Below are 24,603 nucleotides of genomic sequence, written 5' to 3' on the forward strand. Positions count from 1 at the left end.
CTAACAGGAAAGTTTATTGAATTTACAACTCTGTGTTCTCAAGCAATACTGAATGGTACAAAATAAAAAGCAGAATTACACTCTGTATTCTTGTTTTCATTACCCTCCTTAGAGACAGCCATTTTTTATAAGTTTTTATGTCTTTTGATTGATTTAGTTATGTTGATGCACTTTATCATAATCCAGAATGTTAAAGTCCTTGACAGTTAGAAACTTTTACCTGATCCATTTAATAAATTGCCTTCAAGTTTTTGTTTCAATATGGATATAATGAAAGGGACATTATTGGAGAATACCAAATAGTGATTTTCAAATATAAATGTATTATCTTTAAAGATTTTTATCCTTAAAGGTAACCATATATTTGTCTGTGAAAGTAAAACACAAAAGGTGCTCATTAGTTTTACTTTTTCTTTTTTTCTACTTGTAGTTATTTAATATGTTTCCACTGACTGTGGAAAACAAGCATGTGGCCCAGTTGTTGCTCAGTACTGGTACCTGTCCAAGATGTATCTTCAGATTCTGTGGTGTGGATTTTCATGCACCATACAAACTTCCCTGCAAGGTAAGAGTATTTTCCCTTTCTTTCTTTCTTTCTTTCTTTCTTTCTTCCTTCCTTCCTTCCTTCCTTCCTTCCTTCCTTCCTTCCTTTCTTTCTTTCTTTCTTTCTTTCTTTCTTTCTTTCTTTCTTTCTTTCTTTCTTTCTTTCTTCCTTCCTTCCTTCCTTCCTTCCTTCCTTCCTTCCTTCCTTCCTTCCTTCCTTCCTTCCTTCCTTCCTTCCTTCCTTCCTTCCTTCCTTCCTTCCTTCCTTCCTTCCTTCCTTCCTTCCTTCCTTCCTTCCTTTCTTTCTTTCTTTTCTTTCTTTCCTCTCTTTCTGTTAAGAAAGGGTCTTAAATCAATACCTGTGTATTTGAGGGCAAGTATCTGTTCATAACTCTTCATTAAATTTTTTAATAAAATAGTTACCGATAATGGTAATTTTGGAATTGCCATTACCATGTAAAATGTTAAGTTCCTTCTTAAGTGATTATATTTAACATTTAATGTAGTGAGATCTTTGTGAAGCAATTCGCTGGTGCATTTAATGTTTGCATAGACCTTTCCTAAAGAATATCTAAACAGAATATCACAAAATAGTGCGTCTCACCAGATATTAGTAAAATGTAATGGGGGGGTGGAAGCATGGTGGGTTTGGTTGCCTTTTTTCTTTTTCTGTTTTCTGTATTACCACTTGTTTACACATAGGTGTTTGCAACTCTCTAGAAGTAAATGCTTATTATCATTTACCACTATTAATAGCAAAAGTAATACACTGAGGTCTTTGACATTTATGGTAATATACAGAGAGCTTTGACATTTAATAGAATATTTCATATAAAATATATAACATTTTGTGAAATATATTTTATTCTAACAGTGATGTTCTTTTCAGAGGCAGATAGTAATTATATACATATGTGTAAGTATGTACTTATAAACAGTACAAATACACCACAAACACACACACACACACACACACACACACACATTCAGTTTCCTATAATTAAAAAAAATTGCCCAGGAGTTAGCAATAGCAGTCATTTCTCCTATGTATTTCTATTATTTTGGAAATAATTATATCCAGTATTCATATAGCATTATTATATGTCAAGCTCTCATATAATCCTCACAATAACCTATTAGGTAAGTACATACTATGATTGTCTCTATTTTCAGATGAAGAAACTGAGGCACAGAGAGGTTAAGCAACCTGCCCAAAGTTACACAGCTATTAAGTGAGCAAGCTAGGATATGAACTGTCTGTCTGAATCCAAAGCCTAGAATTTGGAGCTAGAAGACATGGATTTGAATCCCAGTTTCAGCACTTTCCAGCTTCAGTTTTCTTCTCTGTAAATGGGCGTGATGATAACATCCACCTCACAGGATTTTAAGGGACAATATCTAATAAAGTATGTGAAAACACTTTGAAAACTGGAAATGGTACATATGCTATGATGATTAATATATGCATCTATATTCCTTTATATGCATAATGACTATGAAGTAATAAGATTGAGTTTGTGTAACTTGCCTTACAATTTTTTTCAGACACATTTATAATCTATTATTTTATACATATGTTATAAGTTTTAAAATATATATTATAGAAAGAAACTTAGTGTTACCAACTTTTGTATCATCTTATGTAAATAAACATGAAAATATCTGAGGACTTTTCTGGGTAAATATATTTTGATACTTTCTATTCATGTGATATACGTACACATGCATGTATCTGTATGATATATTGACATTATAGGTCTTAGGTAATAATAAACATACTTGTGTGGGCCATAATATGCCTGTATGTGTATATGTGTATGAGTATGTATTTCTCTGTTAAAGATTTAATAGGAGAGCTCATGTCTTAATAAAATGAATTAAATTTGTTTGAGTGAAAGATTTTTCCCTTTAGAGTCAGTAAATTGTAATATGAGTGAATTTCAAAAGGATATTTATTCAACAACTGAATAATAAAACCTGCCTAATTTAGACAAAACAGAAGAAAATTCCTCTGAGTATGTAGATGAGTGGAATGTCTGAAATATGATAATGGTTTGAAAGGAATGCCACTTTTTACATTCCAATACAAAAAGTGACAGAAATTAGGCAAACCAGAATGTAGTAGAGGGCTTTTTTCAATTAATGCCTGTAAATGGTTTGTAATTATGATGCCAAATTTCAGCATTGCCAGCATCTGTTTGCCTTTGTTTAGTAAATTGCCTAGAAATTATTTTTACTTAATAGACTTCTAATCTATGTAATTTTTCATATTTCATATTAAATATTGTACATATGAAGTTTTAGTGGTTGTGAGATTATTAAATAACCTAGCATAGATGGAAATTCAGTTTGCATTTCTATTTGCTAATAATTAGAATTGAAGTTGGTTTTTTTTGTTTCTGTTTGTTTGTTTTGCTGAAATTAGCAAGTGAACGACCCTCACAACAGAACTACAGGCCAAATTAATAAATTTGTTAATGGAGCCTTTCCATCTCAGATTAAGGATTTTAGCTTCACTGATGTATGAAACTCTTCTGAAAAAATATTCACACATATATTATAGGAATTAGGAATTCTCTTTTAAATTCTCCTGAAAGCCAGTGCTGGCTAATAAAACTAACTGATTGCTCCAGAACTGATATAAGTCAGCATTGTATAAGTCTGTGATATATCATAATTTTCACGCTTCATCTTACCCTTAAGGACATTGTCAAAGGGTCATTACTTTTTTTTAATTAACTTTCCAGGAGTTGCTCAATGAACTGCAAAAATTTCTGGAAACTGAAAAAGATGAATTAGTTTCAGAAGTTCCAAACCCACCTCCCAAGAAAATTCGACTACAAGAACTAGAAGATGGGATTGATGGGATGGATAATCTGAGTCAAAATGGAGAGGGAAAGACCTCGATTATTGAAGATGGAAGCATTGCTTCCAAGAACTCAAATTTAAATGTATGCAATGTATGCCTAGGAATTCTTCAAGATTTCTGTGAAAAAGAGTTCATTAAAAAGGTAAACTCTTTTTTTATTAATATGTGATTCATAAAGATTTTCAGTTCTAAAGCCTAGAATTCTTGTATCCAAAGGAGCAATGCCATTCGTTTCAACTTGTTTCACACAAATGGATCATTAGAACGTTTTCTTAATTTTTTTTTAAAAAAGCCTACTATTCTCAAATTACCTTTAGTATCAACATGTCTGAAAATTAATGAAATATGTATCCATGTATTTCAGTTATGAGTGATGTTCAATTGAACAAAAATGTAGCAGTTTTCCCTTTGCTGTTTAACATAGCTAAGGAGTTAGAGAAAAGTTCTTCTTTAGTCATACCTTTTAGTGTCTAGAAAAGACTAGTGTTACAGCCTTGAGGAAGGTACATGATTGAAGGTGGGATTGCTTTTTGTTTCCAGGTATCAAGAGTGCCTATTTGGCTTTATTTTGTTTAAAATCTTTTCTGAATTACCAGGTGACTTAATAGAAAAGTATTTTGACATTCAACAGGTTGTTCTGCAGGTGAGTCCTGGCTCTTTTGGCACCTTGTGATATCAGTCCTCAGGGTCATAGTTGGCAAATATTTGATTTCAGGATGTTTGTGAGAGTTTCCTACTCAAAGGTAAAAGTTTAGGAGTTTTGCAGTGTCATCTCCTGGACCAAAAATTCATGTTATGAAGATTAGTGTAAAATTTTCAGCAATTCCTGGGAATTTATATAATACTTTTTTATATACTAAAAAATATTTTTTATGTAATACTTTTTTAGGTGTGCCAAAAGGTTGAGGCCTCTGGGTTTGAATTCACCAACTTGGTATTGTCAATCTCCTTCCCACCACAGCTATCTGTAAGAGAGGTAAGGTCATTTACATACATAAAACTATATGTGAAGTACATAATAGAAATTTCTAAAAAAAGAGGAAAGTATAAATATTCCTTCCCATATTATATTTTCACATTTTATGAATTATTGAATGACTGAAAGCATTACATTATTATAGCTGCTTAATGATGTTGAGTGAATGGATGAGAAAAGGAATTATTGGTTCAAGTTAGTTTATTCATCACAGTACTGCCATCTTTTTAAAAAGTCCTTATTCAGTAGCAACATTCATTGAGTGGCATGTTGATCAGAGAAAGATATTTGACCAGGACTTCAGAGATCTTTTGGGGCAGATGTATGTGTTTTATGATGGTCCTAGGATAAGATCATTTTAATTTTGATAAGCCTTCTCTTTTCCAGAGTAAAATATAAAAAGACGGCACCTCTTTTAGTCAATGGAAAAAGGGAGAGAAATAGCCTCATATTTATTTTAACTTTTTTCTTTTGGTAAGTGAAAAAAATAATAGTAGTCATTATTGTAACGTTCCTGTGTGTAGAAACTGATGTGAAAACACAAAACTATCTTTGTTAATACTGTTAAATGTAGTATAGAGAGAATGGCCTCTGTAATCTCAAATTATAATGAGCTGTAAACACATCCATTTATATGTATGAGGTATATTTTCCCCAAGAATCCCAAAGCATCACCTTACATCTTATACATCATTTTCTTTGGGTGAATATGTTTATTAGTCCCTAAAAGGCTAAAGATTGACTTAAGACTTGTTGAGGCTGGATAAATGATAGCGAAGAGCTGGGAAGTGAAAAAGAGTAGAGTGATTTTAAGTAGTATCTCTGTTGATGACAAGATAATGGAGCAAATGGAAGAGTAAAGGCGGTGATAATGATAATACTGAGGTTTATAAACACTTAAAGTCATTTTCTAGTCAATCATCAATGCATTTCTCACAGATAGGTCATCTCCAGGGTCCAATTTTGGTAGAGAAAAACAGACTTCCAAAAGCTAAGTGACTCACAAAAGCTTTCACTGTTTGAGTAACAAAAATAGGAAAATAAATATATTTTCTAAGTGTGGTTATATATCTTACTACCAATCTTCATCTCAAAGTTTATATTTTTACATTAAAATTTGTATTGTCCATTTTTACCACATGTGATGATTTTAACAATATTAACTTAATATTTGTTGAATACTTATGAAGTATTTATATTCCATATTAGAAATAGAAGATGCTGTTTTAAAAAATAGAATTATTCTGCATAAACTCTTCTTGCTTTTATTTATTTATTTTTGGCTGCGTTGGGTCTTCATTGGTGCATGAGGGCTTTCTCTAGTTGCGGCGAGCGGGGGCTACTCTTCGTTGCGGTGCATGGGCTTCTCATTGCGGTGGCTTCTCTTGTTGTGGAGCACAGGCTCTAGGCACGCAGGCTTCAGTAGTTGTGGCTCGCAGGCTCTAGAGCGCGGGCTCAGTAGTTGTGGCGCACGGGCTTAGTTGTTCCACAACATGTGGGATCTTCTCAGACCAGGGCTCGAACCCATGTACCCTGCATTGGCAGGCAGATTCTTAACCACTGCGCCACTAAGGAAGTCCTTAAACCTACGTTCTTATACTTGGGTTTAGAAAAACAACTGCCAAGTAAAGGATGAGGCACGAGTGGCTTGAGCTATGTTTAATTGGAAGATTGGGATTGACATATACACACTACTATATATAAAATAGATAATTAATAAGGACCTACTGTATAGCATAGGAAACTCTACTCAGTACTCTGTGATGGCCTATATGGGAAAAGAATCTAAAAAAGAGTGGATGTATGTATATGTATAACTGATTCACTTTGCTGTACACCTGAAACTAGCACAACATTGTAAATCAACTATACGTATACCAATAAAAATTAAAAAAAAAAAGTGCTGTGTTTATAGCGATGGCTTAGGAGTTTTAGTTAGTAGCCCAATGAGAATTATGGGTGTGATTAGATAAGTTCTTTGGATTTTCACCCAGATGTTAGAAGTATAGTATCTGAAAAGATGAAGGTGACAATCCTTTTTTACTCAGTGCTGGCCATTCTTAGAGTACCATATTCAGATGGAATGTTCTACTTTAGGAGGAACAAATACAAATGGGAAGGCATTTTGTAGTAGTCCATGTACTAATCCCCCAAACTTGTGAATATGTTATCTTGCATTTTTAAAAAAGGGACTTGGCTGAAGTAACTAAGATTAAGGATGATGAGATACAGAGATTATCCTTAATTATCTAGGTGGGCTCAGCCTAATCATGTGAGTCCTTAAAAGTACCCTTCCTGGCTGAGGTGATGGTAAGAGAAAAAGGTGATTGTGGAAGAATGGTCAGAGAGATACAATATTGCTCACTTTGAAGATAGTGGGAGGGAGCCTTGAGCCAAGGCAAATGAGTGGAATCTGAAAGCTAGAAAAGGCAAGGAAACAGGTCCTCCTAGCCTAGAGCCTCCAGAGAAGAATATGGCCCTTTTGACCCAGTGAGACCAGTGTCAGGCTTCTGACCTAAAGAACTGTAAGATAATAAATGTGTGTTTTAAACCACTAAATTTGTGGGAATTTGTTATAGCAACAATAGAAACAAACACACATTTAGATGAGTGCATTTAGAATGTTGGAGACATCTGAACGCTGGTCACAGGAGCTGCTGCCAAAGGAACTTGGGTTATTTAATTCAGAGAATAGATGATTTAGTGGGACAAATTTGCTCTGCTTAAATATTTGAGGGGTTTTCTCCTGGAGAGATAGAGTAATTTTCAGCTGTAAGGAGGATTATCCAAAACAGGATAGACTGTTTTCAGGAATGGTGAGTTTTCTGTCACCAGAATGTTTAAGCCAAGGCTGGGCAACTACTTGGCAGAGATATATACATAAGGAAGTTGTGAACCTATAGTTGGTTAGACTAGAGACTTTGTTCAGCCTTTACAAACTTCAAGATCCTATATAGTTTTAAGAAAAATATTTATTATAGTAATTTTTAAATGTTACCTTATATTCATGATTGATTCCTCTAAACTCCTACACCACATTACATTACTGCCACACTAAAATTACCATAGCGTGAATAACCCAGACTTATGCTAATATTAGGCTAACCTGGTATTGATGCAAAAGGAGCATTCCAAGTAGGTCCTTTTGAAAGTAAGCACTTTAAAGTCCTGTTCTTCTAGGTTTATCTTTACTAGTATAGTTCAGTAGGGGGCAATATTGTACTATCAGTTTGGCCTACTGGCCCCACCTCAGGAGTAGCGTGTGGGAAACCGTTGTTTACTACTGACTTTTTTGTTTTTAATTTTTATTGGAGTATAGTTGATTTACAATGTTGTGTTAGTTTCTGCTGTGCAGCAAAGTGAATCAGTTATACATATCCACTCTTTTTTAGATTCTTTTCCCACATAGGTCATTACAGAGTATTGAGTAGAGTTCCCTGTGCTCTACAGTAGGTCCTTATTACTATTGACTTTGAATGTTAATTGTCCCTTAAATGTTACTTTGGTCGTATGAAACACCTACTTCTCTATATGCAAATTGGTATAGTTTGAGTTTTATTTGTCAAATCAAAACCTTTTTTCTCTCACTTGTTATACTTTGTAATATTTCCATGCTTTGCACTAAGTACTATAAGTTATACACAGCCCTAGAAAAGTAGCCAAAAATAAAAGCAGTACCATTTCTGTGGTAGCAGTTTATATTTACAAAATTGTTCTTTTCTTAAATTCTGACAAATGGGTATTCAAAAGACTTTGGATTTTTACTTAAATCTGTGCGGTCTTAACCAGTTTGGGACCATCATCTCATTAAGAATCTGAAGAAAGCAATGACTCCCTTGTCCTAAAAATGCATATATTCAGACTTTTGCATGTATTTATATAGGCCTCTTAAACTCCCAGCCATCAACCTAGGATCTTTCTTAATTGGACACTCCAGTAATTTTCCCCCTCTGTAATTGATTGATGTGCTTACTTTTTCTAAAGGGCAGTGTTTTTTCTAATTATGATTAGCTCATAGTACAGAATTTGACGAAATCTCTTTGACTTCAAGTACAGAGAGCTACACTTTCAATTTCATATTGTATGTGTAGGCCTGAGCTGGCTATCTTCTTTCATTAACCCAACTCTCTAATTTAACATGCATATTTTTACTTTTCGTTCATTTTCCGTGACTTCTCAATTTTTATTTTGTATGACAAACACCCTGCTTAGATCAGTTTTTGTTCTCTCTTACTTAGCATTTAGTACCAACTTAAGGTTCACTTCAATCGATAAACTTTCTGAGCTTACTAAGGAGTTTTCAGACTTTGTAACCCTATTTTTTGGTTAGGTTAGTTAGTTAAGACTTGCTTCAATCTCTATATCGTCCATTTATCCATGTAAAGCATTTTTACAGGGTTGCTGATTGAGGCACTGAAAAACATGCAAAATTATAGCAATCACTGTCTCGGCCTCTTAGGGATTTTTCAGTAGATTCTTTATGGATGGGTTGAGGGGATGTAACCTTGCTAATGTTTTGCATATACAGGCTGCAACATTTTAAGCCATTCAGAGGACATGAAGCAAACCCATCTTCCTTATGGGAGGTGACCCCAATAGCATACCTCTGTGAGCACATCAGTATATGGAAGTCTGCATGATCAGAATCACAGAATCATAGATCTATAGGAGACCTTGGTGACCATCTAGCCTCATTGAAAAATGACATGTATATGGTCGTGATTTGTCAGAGCTCTGGCCATGCCACAACCCCAGGTATAAATCCCTTAAAACCTACTGAGAATCTCTGATAGAGTCCAGGAGTTCCCAACCTTTTAATCTCTGAAAATTTAATGGATCCCCAGTGTCTGTGAATTGGAAAGAAGATATGTTTGGATGATTTTTTTTCAGCCTCACAGATTGGGATTACTTCACTAATCATCTCACTCATCTCATGTGAAGGGGAGAAAACCATAGCTTGCCCAATGTGTCACATTTATTGGAATTTGGGTGTGTCTCCCTCATTCATGCTTTTTTTAAAGATTTTAATTTATTTTTTATTGATTGATTGATTGATTGATTGCTATGTTGGGTCTTCGTTTCTGTGCTAGGACTTTCTCTAGTTGCGACAAGCGGGGGCCACTCTTCATCGCGGTGCACGGGCCTCTCACTATCGTGGCCTCTCTTGTTGCGGAGCACAGGCTCCAGACGCGCAGGCTCAGTAATTGTGGCTCATGGGCCCAGTTGCTCCGCGGCATGTGGGATCTTCCCAGACCAGGGCTCGAACCCGTGTCCCCTGCATTGGCAGGCAGATTCTCAACCACTGCACCACCAGGGAAGCCCCTCATGCTTTTTTTTTTTTTTTTTTTTAATCCACACCATCTCTCCATCTTTTATACTTAGGTGTGTTTTATTTACTTAACTACCTTGGCTCTATGGGCATTGCCTTTTCTTAACTACTGCACTTGTTAAGCCATACACTCGAGAAGGATCAGGGGACAAAAGAATGATAAAATCTAGGTAGAGCTGTTGCATCAGGGGGAACATGGGACTAGACATGGGAGCAGGTTCAGGATTCTGTTACTCCATCTACAATTGGGACGTGTGTTCCAAGGAAGAAAGGATGAGTGACCTGTGATTAGTCAAGGTCTTTGTAGAACCCAAGTCCTGGTTAGTTTAGGGTGGGCAGTCAGCAGTCCAGCTGTCAGGGAGTCAGAGCAGGTATTGAATAGGTTTAATAACTCACTATTAGAGGGTACAGGTGCAGGGAGACCAACAAATAAAGCAAGAACCGTTTCCTGAAGTCACTGAGCCTTGTAGCAAGGAAGAACAAATCATATTCCCACGAATGAGATGCCATGGTGAAGTAGGAAAAGGAGCAAGGCTAATTCTAAAAACCATCACAATAATGTATATTGGATTCAGGAATGCAGTTGGTGGAGTATTCAGACATACGTTTAAATACTTGAAGATGCGTATGTTTACTTCCTAGCTTTGCTTTTTTCTTGGCCTGAACCAGCTAAGTATAGGCAGAGGAGGCAGCAAGAAAGAAAAGGTTGCTATGGCTAATCCACCAGTGTGGGTGGTTGAGAGGTAGCAGGGTGTGTTAAGAGCATGAGGCAGCCTTAAAATTTTGAAGTTTATGTTTTAATTTGTATGGTCTTATTCTCATGAATTGTTACATTTTGCATCTTTAAAATTTATAGTGAGAAATGGTTATATAACAGAGTTAATAGGAATACAAGATGAAGCAAATCTTTTTTCTATTTCCCCATCAAATGCAACATATTATCACATTGCTACTTACCAACTGTTGAGTTCCTTATCAAACTTTCTTTTTTTTCATTCAGTTTTAGGACTGCATGGCCTAGTGGACTAAGTTTCAAAAAAAGGGAGCTTCTAAATTAGACTCTGTCTATTTCAGATTTGGGTTTCTTTTGTTACATAGAGAAGTCATCTCAATTACCCTTTTTGCTGAGATCACCACCGTGTTTTAGACTTAGTAATTCTCAACTACTAAGTTATTATTTTTGAAAAATCATTCATAATAACTTATATATACAATATATGTATATAAAGTGATAGTTTATATGTGAAACAGCCACACCACCACAATGTGTGCTTATGTTTTAGGAGCACTAAGATACAACCCCTTTCTTGGAAAAAACAAGGGGCAGTAGCTGCCACCATTTATTGAGTATTTGTAGGACAGTGTGCTGCCTGTGCTGTCTCATTTAATCATAACAACCCCTTGAAGTAGGTAGTGTTATTATTTCTATTTTACAGATAATGAAATTGAAACTCAAGGTTACACTGCTAATAAATAACAGAGCTAGGATTTAAATGCTCATGTATCCAACTCCAAAGTATATGCTTTTGATTATTGCTGTCCCCTACTTACTACCTACACTGTGATTTGGTCAGATAGATATCAGAAGTGGGTTATTGTGTATCTGTGTTTACAGGAGAGGCTTAGTCTAGGTTTTGACCTTTACACTCAAATGGTATAGTATCTTCAAAGTTAGGGAAAGGATTCTTGGTAAAAAAAAATATATATATATATAATATATATATATGGAACCAGAGCTCTTGTAATATTTTAAGGAGAGTAATAATTTAACAAACATGATGATAAACCACCAATTTATTTGGTGATTCTCTAAAATTACAACTTTGAAAGTAAAATTAAAATTACATTTTTTAGCACTTTCCCACCACACTTGAGCTCAAGTTTTGTTATCAGATGACTGGAATAGGTACAGAAGAGGTTTTAAATCAAATATCTTTTTGCAGCAGGTGTCTTAAAATAGAGGAATTTCCATTCATTTTTGTGAGGAGCTACTTCTGTTTTTCCTTTAATCTTAGGACGATTGGTAGGTGTGTATGATGATGAATTATTATGTTATTCCCTTAATAATTAGAGGTGGGGATGTCAGGATTTCAGCCATGTCCTTTTGTCATGTATACTCCAAATATCCAAAAAGAGGGAGCTGGTGCCACCCTGAAGTCAGAGAAATCCAACTTCATTATTGACTTCTCAGAAACCTCTTTCTTGAGAACTAGTACTGGTACTTTCTTACCTTTAAAAATAAAGAAGAATTAGTAGTATTAATTAATGGTAGTGCTGCAGCTGCTCCTGCTTCTTTTTTAAAAAAAAATTAGGTTGTACTGCTTAAAATATTGGATGTTATCTTTACAAATCTTTCCTTTTATTTTTAAAAATATTTATTTATTTATTTATTATTTTGGCTGCATTGGGTCTTAGTTGCAGCACGTGGGATCTTTGTTGCGGCATGTGGACTTCTTAGTTGCGGCATGGGAACTCTTAGTTGCAGCATGCATGCGGGATCTAGTTCCCTGCCCAGGGATCGAATGCAGTCCCCCTGCATTGGGAGCACGGAGTCTTACCCACTGGACCATCAGGGAAGTCCCACAAATCTTTCCTTTTAAATGAAACTGTTTTTCCTTACCAGTATTAATACAGGATCAATATTAGTGGAACCTATTTTCTAGAGTTAAATACCATTCAAGGAAATGGTATCTGAGAATTTTTTTTCCTAAGAAAAACTGGGTATCTTTTTCCTTGCCATTATTTTTATTATGCAGAGTTATCTGATTTTTTTTTTAATATGATAAATATTTTTCAACCAATTTGGACACTCATCGTTTATAAAACTCTCATGTGAAAGGCCTTAGTTTAGCATTGGATTGTCATTTCACAGTGTTACTTCCTTTTTATTGCTTGTAGCTTTTGGTTTAACAGTTAGTGGGTCGGAGATCAGATGGGTGTATGGCTGTCTCTGCAACCTTGGCAAGAGTGCTCAGAGCAGGTACTCGCAGAAGGAAGAGGGCAAGTGTTTTATTTAAGAGGTATATAATTATATAAATTTTTTATTTAAAAATTTATATATATGGCAAATTAAAGAGTCATATATTATTTTTATTATCATTTAAAAGCTATTCAGAGAATTCCCTGGTGGTCCAGTGGTTATGACTAGGTGGTTTCACTGCCGTGACCCGGGTTCAATCCCTGGTCAGGAAACTAAGATCGCACAGGCCGCGCAGTGCAGCCAGAAAAAAAAAAAAAAGACAGTTATTCATATAAGTAACTGTTGAAGTATTGATGTGATTGAAACTCTTGATTCTTTTCTCTGGTGGAATCTCAGTTTTTCTCTGAGGTGGTTGTTAAAATGTTATTGTGAGTATCTGGGCAGGTATAATGTGAGGGGGACTAATTTGTGGGGAAAAATAAAATGGATTTTATTTAGATGTGGTCATGATGTATAAAAAAGGAAATGAAATAATGAAATAGATATGTTGGTATCAACACAGGTAGCCCTTTTATTCTTATATAAAGAATCATATCACACCTATTAGAATGGTTATTATAAAAGAGACAAGAAATTGCAAGTGTTGGAGAGAATGTAGAAAAAGGGGAACTCTTGTACACCGTTAGTGAGAATATAAATTGGTGCAGCCACTATGGAACACAGTATGGGGATTCCTCAAAAAATTAAGACTAGAACTATGATATGATCCAGCTATTCCACTTCTGGGTATTTATCCAAAGAATACAAAATTACTAATTTGAAAAGATATATGTACCCCTATGTTCATTCAGCATTATTTACAATAGCCAAGATATGGAAACAACCTAGATGTTCATTGAAGGATGAATGGATGAAGAAGATGTGGTATATATACACAGTGGAATATTACTCAGCCATGAAAATAATGAAATCTTGCCACTTGCAACACTGTGAATGAAACTTGAGGATATTATGCTAAGTGAAATAAGTCAGAGAAAGACAAAACTGTATGATTTCACTCATATGTGGAACTTAAAAAAACAAATGAACAAATAAAGCAAAACAAAAATAAACTCACAGGGGACTTCCCTGGTGGTCCAGCTGTTGAGAATCTGCCTTCAAATGCAGGGGACATGGGTTTGATCCCTGTCAGGGAACTAAGATCCCACATGCTGCGGGGCAACTAAGCCTGCGCGCCACAACTAGAGAGCCCACGTGCCGCAACTACTGAGCCCACGCGCTCTGAAGCCCATGCGCCACAACTAGAGAGAAGCTGGCACACCACAACGAAAGATCCTGTGTGCCGCAACGAAAGATCCTGCATGCTGCAACAAAAAGACCCGACACAGCTAAAAATAATAAATAAATATTTTTTAAAAACCCCTCCAAACTCACAGATACAGAGAACAGATTGGTTGTTATCAGAGGGAAAGGGGGTTGCAAGATGGATGAAATGGGTGAGGGGGGTCAATTGTATGGTGATGGATGGTAACTAGACTATTGGTACTGATCACTTTGTAGTATATACAGATGTCAAATTATAATGTTGTACACCTGAAACATATAATGTTATATACCAATTTTATCTCAATTTAAAAAATCAGGGCTTCCCTGGTGACACAGTGGGTAAGAATCTGCCTGCCAATGCAGGGGACACAGGTTTGATCCCTGGTCCGGGAAGATCCCACATGGTGTGGAGCAACTAAGCCCATGCGCCACAACTACTGAGCCTGCACTCTAGAGCCCGTGAGCCACAACTACTGAAGCCCGCGTGCCTAGAGCCCGTGCTCTGCAACAAGAGAAGCCACCACAATGAGAAGCCCGCTCACCGCAACAAAGAGTAGCCCCCACTCACCGCAGCTAGAGAAAAGCCCGTGTGCAACAACGAAGACCCAACACAGCCAAAAATAAATAAATAAAATAAAAATAAATTAAAAAAAAACTCAACTCATTAAAAAAAAAGAATCATAATATAAAATAGTTTCTGTTTAGAATTCAGTTCACATCTAGGATTTAAATTTTTTGTGAGGCTGGGGTGTTATTTGTATTGATAATATTCTGTTCATTTGGTATTATCACTATAAATTCATATTAGAAACTGTGAGAGAATGATTTTAGTGAGACTTTGGATCGTATTTCTGAAAGCATTACCTATCAAGGTAGAATCTCTCCTTATGAAGAAAGTGGGCGTGTACACTCAAGCCCTATTGAATAAATCAGTAACCAGGAATGAATGCTAAATTGGTATTCCAAAAGATTTTTTAAAATGCAGACATGTATTCAGGGCACTTCTTTTGGATAACATTTTTATTCATGATGCAACCTGAGTTATTTTGCAAATAAGATTAAGATGCACCACATGTGTCTTTTGAAGGGCTTTTAATCATACTCACTACAGGTATAGTGTAATGAATCAGTGAGTGTTCAGATAAACAATATTCAATTAGCATAGAGACTTTTTTTTCCTGAGCTTGTGATACAGTACGTCTATTGGATAGCTTGTTGGACATCTTAGGTAGTCTTTTTCCAGTTTGTTTTGTCTTTCATGTTTCTCACATTTTAAGTAATTGCCTCATAGGAAACACAGAGATTACATGATGTGAGTCCTTGAAGTTGAAATCTATCCTGGAATAGAAATATTTTCATTTTCTTTTTAGCAATTTATGTTTTTATATTCATCAGCATTTAACCCCTTCCTTCTCACAGATAACCATTGTCTTTACTCCTAAAGCTAGAGTTGAAATGGGCCTGATTTTGAACTTTATATAAAATGGAATCATAAAATGATAAATCTTTTGTGTCTGGCTTCTATCATTTGATGTTATTTTTAAGAGATTCATTCATATTGCTATGTGGAGCTGTAGTTTGTCATTGCTGTACGGTATTCAGTTGCATGAATATACTGCAGTTTATTCATACTACTATTAACAGATATTGAGGTCATTTCTAGTTTTTAGCTACTTTCAACAGTGAAACCATCAACATTCTTGAAGCTTATCCTAGTGCACATATGCAGGAGTTTATCTATGGTATATGCCTATGAGTGGAATTGCTGAGTCATAAGGAATACATTTCTTTGAGTTTATCAGATTATGCCAAACTATTTTCAAAGTGGTTGTACTAGTCTACATTCCCACTTTCATTTATTTTGATCTTTAATTTCTTTCAGCAATGGTTTACAGTTTTCGGTGTACAGATTTCACACATATTTAAAATAATTTGTCCCTAAGAATTTCATTGTTTTGGGTGCCCTTGTAAGTGGAATTGGAGTTTTATTGCATTTTCCAATTTTTCATTGCTGATCTGTAGAAATGTAGTTGGTTTTTGCAGACTTGTAACCTGCAATCTTGCTAAACTTTTAAAAATAGTTCTAATAGTTTTGTTGTAGATTCCTTAGGATATTTGACTATGTTTTTTATTACAAATTCAGTTTCTTCAGTTGATAGTGGGTTATTCAAGTTTCCTATTACTTCTTGTGTCAGTTTTGATAATTTGTATCTTTTGAGGAATTTGTTTCATCTAAGTTGTCAGATTTATTTTCATAAAGTTTTTCATAATATTCCCCCTTCTTATGGTTTAATGTTTTATTCCATGACAATGGTAATTTGTGTTTTCTCTTTTTTTTCCTGTGATCTGTGCAGCTAGAGATTTACCAATGTTATTGATCTTTTCAAAGAACCAGTATTTGGTTTCATTGATTTATTCTGTATATGTTTATTTTATATTTCATTGATTTCTGTTCTTTATTATTTTCTTCCTTCTACTTATTATGGCTTTAATTGTTCTTTTTCTGTCTTCCTAAAGTTGGGAGCTTAGATAGTTTATCTTAGGTTTTTCTTCTTTTGCGCTACAATAGCAGAGTTGATTAGGTGTGCTAGATGCATATGTCCAGCAAAGCCTAAGATATGTACTATCTGGTCTTTAACAGAAAAATGTTGCCAACTTTTGCTCTAGGGGCTATAATAAGCATCTTTATCTTAACTCAATCAGGAATATTATAATCTTACAACATTATATTTCTATTTTACTGTTCTTAGTGCAATTGTTGTATATATGTTATGTCTATATACGTTTTAACCCTGCAATACTGTTATAATTTTTGCCCTGAAATATATATCTTTTAAAGAAGAGATGAAAACAATATGCCTACCTATTATATTTACCACAAATTTACCATTTCTAGTGCTCCTCATTTCCTGTAGATCCAAGTTGCCATCTGGTGTCATTTCCCTTCATGTGACTCATGACCCCCTCATTTTACCTTCTCCAGAAAAAATAGTCTTTTAGAGGAGTTAGGGCAGGTCATTCACCTGGCTGAATGAAGTGGTGTGAGGGATTTGAAGATCTACCTCTTTTTTCAAACAGATTTTCAGTCAAACTTCCTTCTTTTGCTCCTTCTATCCCCACTTCCAGAATTCCATGGTGGTGTGTTTACTCCTCAGACTTTTGCTGATTGTGGCGTATCAGTTATGCGTGCTGCCAGTTTAGGATTCAGCTTTTTGTGTGTGTGTGTGTCTCTGTCCTTTACCACTCCTCTATCTGCTTTCCAACTTCCAGATTTCTAACTATACTCCCACTGTCCCCACTCTGGTGGATTTTATGCTCTTTTAACAAATCTCGTTACTTGTTGTTTTAGAGGATTAGCAAAAGTACATACCTGAATTTGATATTCTCTCTTTACCCAGAAGTCCAAATACACTTTCTTACTTTTAAAATATAATTTTTGCATTTGTCTCATTTTAATTTTTATTATAGTTACATTATCTTTATTTACTACATGAAACAAATTACCAAAATCAAAGTATACTGTCTAGTTTCTTTCATCTGTGAGGTTAGAAATACTTCTTTATGCTATAACAACCCTAATGGAAATCTGTCAGTTTAGTTTTTATTTTACAAATTAATTATATGGAAAAATATGAAGAAAAAGTATTCTTGAAGACATTTTATATTCTTTTTTGGCAGTTAATAGTAGGGTTCATACCCAATAAGACCTTTACAATGTTTGCATATTTTAAGGTTATGTAATGGAGGAATGGTAGGTGGAAGAAAAGGGTAGAAAAAATTCATTACTAATTAGACTCATGACTGTATTTAATAATCATTTTTGACATCTCATGAACTTAGGCCTTTTTTATTTGTTTAATTATTTTAGCTTCTATTTTTATATCATATTGTACAAATTAATGGTAGTATATGAATAACTCATCACACTGCAATTTTCTAGAAATGCACTTGAAATGTCCCAGCCACCAAAGCTTTGTCATTAGATCTTGCCGTTAGATAGTCTTCACCAAATTATTCGTAGGAATCTGTGGTTCCTTTTTCCTTCTTTTCCTCTCACTGTCTCTATCTCTTTCTCCCCCTTTCCCTCTCCCTTACCTTCCTGCCTTCCCTTGCTCACTCCCTTCCTTCCAAATACTATATCAAGGTGTCCTAATAAAGATATTGGCAGGATTCAAACTGCACAAAACTTAAGGTCCAAGGGCCCCTGCCTTTCTCCTTTCCCCAGCGTCATACTGCATTTTGTTGTTGGGTGTATGGTTTGATCTGCCTTGATCATTTGCCTTTATGTCTTGCACACCTGTTAAGTAGCATTCATGGCTAGAAACTGGCCCAGTGCGGATGCTGTTCCATTCTCAAATTCACAACAGATCACCTTCCTTAAACTTTTAGACTAAAACTAGAACTGAAAGTTTGGAAGGGGCAAGGCTTGAGGAAATCCTCTTTTTTGTTTAATGTGCATTACTAAACAGAGTTAGGAGACCTGCATTATAAAAACAACAATTAACATTTTGGTAGAATATCTCATTTAAACTTCCAATTATGCAAGAAACAGCATTCTCCCTGTTTTACAGACGAGGAAACAAACACCAAAAGGGCATTTAATTGCCCCAAATTACTTGCTGCTAAGTAGGAAGAGAACTTGAACCCAGTTCTTTCCATTTCAGACTCCCATGCTTTTTCCAGGATGCTTTTTGACCTCCTTCCCATCCCGCCTCTGACACTACTTAGGCAAGTTCCTGGAAAGAAAAAGTGGTAGGCACACTAAACCTTACCAGATCAGAGGAGTTTGTCATTTATTTGGAAAGATTTTGTTTGAAGTTTTCAGGACATTGTTTTAATAAATTTAGAAAGCCTCCAATATTAATACCTTCACACATAAGCTATTTCTCAAATTATAAAATTCATTAACTTGGAGAAAGATTTTTCTCTAAAAATAAGATCATGATATATGGGGTGGGGGAGGGTGTTGTGTGTACATTTTATAGTTTGCAAAACATTCATTCTGTCATCACAGCACTTCTAAAGATAGCTATTGTATTTATGGGGAATGAGGTTTACATTTAAAATGGGTAACTCTTCTCTTTGAATTGATTAAAATTTTGATAAGTATTTCCAAATTGCCCTCCTAAAAGATGTTACCAGTTTACAACAGTGTATTACAACCTTGTACCCTTGCCCAAACTGGGTATATCATACTCTTTCGTATTCTAAACCACGCAAAAATTATCTTGTTTAATTTACACTTGTTTGATTTTCAAGTGAGGTTTCACATCTCTTTTGCATGCTTATTAACCATTGGGGTTCCTTTTTATTTGTTTATTTGGCTCTTTAAAATTGATTTCTAAGAGCTCTTTGGACATATGGTTATTGATCCTTTGTCTATTTTATTTCTTCCAGCCTGTCATTTGTCATTTACCTTTGTTTATGATCATTCAACAAACTTAAATTTCTAATTTTTATGGAACTTTTCAACTAGGAACAAATTTCTCTACATTTTTTCAATTCTTTGTTTGGGCTTACAATTATTTTACAGTTTTCATCTCACATTTCATAAATTTATTCCTATGTGGGTTTTTTTTAACGTGTTTTCATTTTTTATTTTAATTGTAATCTGAGGGTTTTTTTTTAATAACATTTTCTATTTGGTTACTAGTAAAGTAATGTGTGTATGTTTGTGTGTCTTGATATTTATCTTGTAACTGCCCAACTTTCTAACCTCTATTATTAATTCTAGTGGTTTTTCAGTTGATTATCTAAATATGCTATTACCTTATTTGCAAATAATGATCATTTTTCTACTCTCTTTTTTCTACTATTTATGTGTATATTTATTGTATATGTGTGTATGTATGTATGTGTGTGTATTTATCTTATAGACTTGATTAGGACCTCCAAAACATGTTACGTGACGGTAATACTTGTGACTCTTGTCTTGACCCTCAATAATAGGAATGTTTCTAGAGTTTAAATATTAATTACGTTGTTAACTCTTTTCTGATACATACTCTTTCTCTATTTAAGGAAGTTTGCTTCTATTCCAAGTTTAGGAAGTTTTTTAAATCAGGAACAGATATTTGCAGACATGTTTTTCTCATTTTAGCTATTATTATAGCCAAGTAAATGAATTGATTTTCTTATGTTGAACTTTTGTTGTTTTCCTGAGATAACATTTTTTAGTCATTTTATTTACATAAAAATTTGACTTATTAATATTTTATATAGGATTTTTACATATATACATACATATGTATATATGTATATACATATGTACAGCATAAAAACCATTTTTATGCTACCTTTGGTTTGGGTATTAAATTATGCAATTAGATTACATATTAGATTATGGTTTGAATATTAGATTATGTAAGCCATGTGGATTTAATTAACAGGCTTTCTATCTTTTTTTTTAATTTTTAAATTTAATTTTATTTATTTTTTTATACAGCAGGTTCTTATTAGTCATCAGTTTTATACACATCAGTGTATACATGTCAATCCCAATCGCTCAATTCATCACACCACCATCCCCACCCACCCCGGCTTTCCCCCCTCAGTGTCCATACATTTGTCCTCTACATCTGTGTCTCAACTTCTGCCCTGCAAACCGGCTCATCTGTACCATTTTTCTAGGTTCCACATACATGCGTTAACATACAATATTTGTTTTTCTCTTTCTGACTTACTTCACTCTGTATGATAGTCTCTAGATCCATCCACGTCTCAACAAATGACTCAATTTCGTTCTTTTTTATGGCTGAGTAATATTCCATTGTATATATGTACCACACCTTCTTTATCCATTTGTCTGTCGGTGGGCATTTAGGTTGCTACCATGGCCTGACTATTGTAAATAGTGCTGCAATGAACATTGGGGTGCATGTGTCTTTTTGAATTATGGTTTTCTCTGGGTATATGCCCAGTAGTGGGATTGCTGGATCATATGGTAATTCTATTTTTAGTTTTTTAAGGAACCTCCATACTGTTCTCCATAGTGGCTGTATCAATTTACATTGCCACCAAGAGTGAAAGAGGGTTCCCTTTTCTCCACACCCTCTCAGGCATTTGTTGTTTGTAGATTTTCTGATGATGCCCATTCTAACTGGTGTGAGGTGATACCTCATTGTAGTTTTGATTTGCATTTCTCTAATAATTAGTGATGTTGAGCAGCTTTTCATGTGCTTCTTGGCCATCTGTATGTCTTGTTTGGAGAAATGTCTATTTAGGTCTTCTGCCCATTTTTTGGTTGGGTTGTTTGTTTTTTTAATATTGAGCTGCATGAGCTGTTTATATATTTTGGAGATTAATCCTTTGTCCATTGATTCGTTTGCAAATATTTTCTCCCATTCTGAGGGTTGTCTTTTCGTCTTCTTTATGGTTTCCTTTGTTGTGCAAAAGCTTTGAAGTTTCATTAGGTCCCATTTGTTTATTTTTGTTTTTATTTCCATTACTCTAGGAGGTGGATTAAAACAGATCTTCCTGTGATTTATGTCAAAGAGTGTTCTTCCTATGTTTGCCTCTAAGAGTTTTATAGTGTCCGGTCTTACATTTACATTAAACTCCATTTTGAGTCTATTTTTGTGCACGGTGTTAGGGAGTGTTCTAATTTCATTCTTTTACATGTAGCTGTCCAGTTTTCCCAGCACCACTTATTGAAGAGACTGTCTTTTCTCCATTGTATATCCTTGCCTCCTTTGTCATAGATTAGTTGACCATAGGTGCATGGCTTTATCTCTGGGCTTTCTATCCTGTTCCATTGATCTATGTTTCTGTTTTTGTGCCAGTACCAAATTGTCTTGATTACTGTAGCTTTGCAGTATAGTCTCAAGTCAGGGAGTCTGATTCCTCCAGCTCCGTTTTTTTCCCTCAAGACTGCTTTGGCTATTTGGGGTCTTTTGTGTCTCCATACAAATTTTAAGACTTTTTGTTCTAGTTCTGTAAAAAATGCCATTGGTAATTTGATAGGGATTGCACTGAATCTGTAGATTGCTTTGGGTAGTATAGTCATTTTCACAATGTTGATTCTTCCAATCCAAGAACATGGTATATCTCTCCATCTGTTGGTATCATCTTTAACTTCTTTCATCAGTGTCTTATAGTTTTCTGCATACAGGTCTTTTGTCTCCCTAGGTAGGTTTATTCCTAGGTATTTTATTCTTCTTGTTGCAATGGTAAATGGAAGTGTTTCCTTAATTTCTCTTTCAGATTTTTCATCATTAGTGTATAGGAATGCAAGAGATTTCTGTGCATTAATTTTGTATCCTGCAACTTTACCAAATTCATTGATAAGCTCTAGTAGTTTTCTGGTGGCATCTTTAGGATTCTCTATTTATAGTATCATGTCATCTGCAAACAGTGACAGTTTTACTTCTTCTTTTCCAATTTGTATTCCTTTTATTTCTTTTTCTTCTCTGATTGCCATGGCTAGGACTTCCAAAACTATGTTGAATAATAGTGGTGAGAGTGGGCATCCTTGTCTTGTTCCTGATCTTAGAAGAAATGCTTTCAGTTTTTCACCATTGAGAATGATGTTTGCTGTGGGTTTGTTGTATATGGCCTTTATTATGTTGAGGTAGGTTCCCTCTATGCCCACTTTCTGGAGAGTTTTTATCAGAAATGGGTGTTGAATTTTGTCAAAAGCTTTTTCTGCATCTATTGAGATGATCATATGGTTTTTCTTCTTCAATTTGTTAATATGGTGTATCACATTGATTGATTTGCATATATTGAAGAATCCTTGCATCCCTGGGATAAATCCCACTTGATCATGGTGTATGATCCTTTTAATGTGTTGTTGGATTCTGTTTGCTAGTATTTTGTTGAGGATTTGTGCATCTATATTCATCAGTGATATTGGTCTGTAATTTTCTTTTTTTGTAGTATCTTTGTCTGATTTTGGTATCAGGGTGATGGTGGCCTCATAGAATGAGTTTGTCAGTGTTCCTTCCTCTGCAATTTTTTGGAAGAGTTTGAGAAGGATGGGTGTTAGCTCTTCTCTAAATGTTTGATAGAATTCACCTGTGAAGCCATCTGGTCCTGGACTTTTGTTTGTTGGAAGATTTTTAATCACAGTTTCAATTTCATTACTTGTGATTGGTCTGTTCATATTTTCTATTTCTTCCTGGTTCAGTCTTGGAAGGTTATACCTTTCTAAGAATTTGTCCATTTCTTCCAGGTTGTCCATTTTATTGGCATAGAGTTGCTGGTAGTAATCTCTTATGATCCTTTGTATTTCTGCGGTGTCAGTTGTGATTTCTCCTTTTTCATTTCTAATTTTATTGATCTGAGTCCTCTCCCTCTTTTTCTTGATGAGTCTGGCTAATGGTTTATCAATTTTGTTTGTCTTCTCAAAGAACCAGCTTTTAGTTTTATTGATCTTTGCTATTGTTTTCTTTGTTTCTATTTCATTTACTTCTGCTCTGATCTTTACGATTTCTTTCCTTCCGCTAACTTTCGGTTTTGTTTGTTCTTCTTGCTCTAGTTCCTTTAGGTGTAAGGTTAGATTGTTTATTTGAGATTTTTCTTGTTTCTTGAGGTAGGCTTGTATAGCTATAAACTTCCCTCTTAGAACTGCTTTTGCTGCATCCCATAGGTTTTGGATCATCGTGTTTTCATTGTCATTTGTCTCCAGGTATTTTTTGATTTCCTCTTTGATTTCTTCAGTGATCTCTTGGTTATTTAGTAATGTATTGTTTAGCCTCCATGTGTTTGTGTTTTTTACGGATTTTTTCCCTGTAATTCATTTCTAATCTCATAGCGTTGTGGTCAGATAAGATGCTTGATATGATTTCAATTTTCTTAAATTTACTGAAGCTTGATTTGTGACCCAAGATGTGATCTGTCGTGGAGAATGTTCCGTGTGCACTTGAGAAGAAAGTGTAATCTGCTGTTTTTGGATGGAATGTCCTATAAATATCAATTAAATCTATCTGGTTTATTGTGTCATTTAAAGCTTCTGTTTCCTTATTTATTTTCATTTTGGATGATCTCTCCATTGGTGTAAGTGAGATGTTAAAGTCCCCCACTCTTATTGTGTTACTGTCGATTTCCTCTTTTATAGCTGTAAGCAGTTGCCTTATGTATTGAGGTGCTCCTATGTTGGGTGCATATATATTTATAATTGTTATATCTTCTTGGATTGATCCCTTGATCATTATGTAGTGTCCTTCCTTGTCTCTTGTAACATTCTTTATTTTGAAGTCTATTTTATCTGATATGAGTGTTGCTACTCCAGCTTTATTTTGATTTCCATTTGCATGGAATATCTTTTTCCATTCCCTCACTTTCAGTCTGTATGTGTCCCTAGGTCTGAAGTGGGTCTCTTGTAGACAACATATAGACGGGTCTTGTTTTTGTATCCATTCAGCAAGCCTGTGTCTTTTGGTTGGAACATTCAATCCATTCACTTTTAAGGTAATTATCGATATGTATGTTCCTGTGACCATTTTCTTAATTGTTTTGGGTTTGTTTTTGTAGGTCCTTTTCTTCTCTTGTGTTTCCCACTTAAAGAAGTTCCTTTAGCAGTTGTTGTAGAGCTGGTTTGGTGGTGCTGAATTCTCTTAGCTTTTGCTTGTCTGTAAAGCTTTTGATTTCTCCATCGAATCTGAATGAGATCCTTGCCGGGTAGAGTAATCTTGTTTGTA

At 34.9% G+C, this 24,603-nt stretch overlaps 1 protein-coding gene across 5 annotated transcripts in view; it reads left to right on the forward strand.

Moving 5' to 3' along the window:
* PUS10 (pseudouridine synthase 10) overlaps window positions 1-24,603 on the forward strand; it is a 66,480-nt gene that overhangs the window by 2,836 nt on the left and 39,041 nt on the right. For 4 of the 5 annotated variants that reach the window (XM_082426629.1, XM_082426631.1, XM_082426630.1 and 1 more), the window contains exons 2-4: window positions 425-565; window positions 3,291-3,554; window positions 4,302-4,388. In XM_082426629.1, coding sequence (XP_082282755.1) covers window positions 440-565; window positions 3,291-3,554; window positions 4,302-4,388 — 477 coding nt within the window. In that variant the 5' untranslated portion in view covers window positions 425-439. Of the gene's footprint in view, window positions 1-424; window positions 566-1,784; window positions 1,950-3,290; window positions 3,555-4,301; window positions 4,389-24,603 lie in introns of those variants that run through there. The other variant, XM_082426632.1, reaches the window with a different exon arrangement.

The sequence above is a fragment of the Balaenoptera physalus genome (assembly GCF_965194825.1).
Source record: "Balaenoptera physalus genome assembly, chromosome: 15".
NCBI lineage: Eukaryota > Metazoa > Chordata > Mammalia > Artiodactyla > Balaenopteridae > Balaenoptera > Balaenoptera physalus.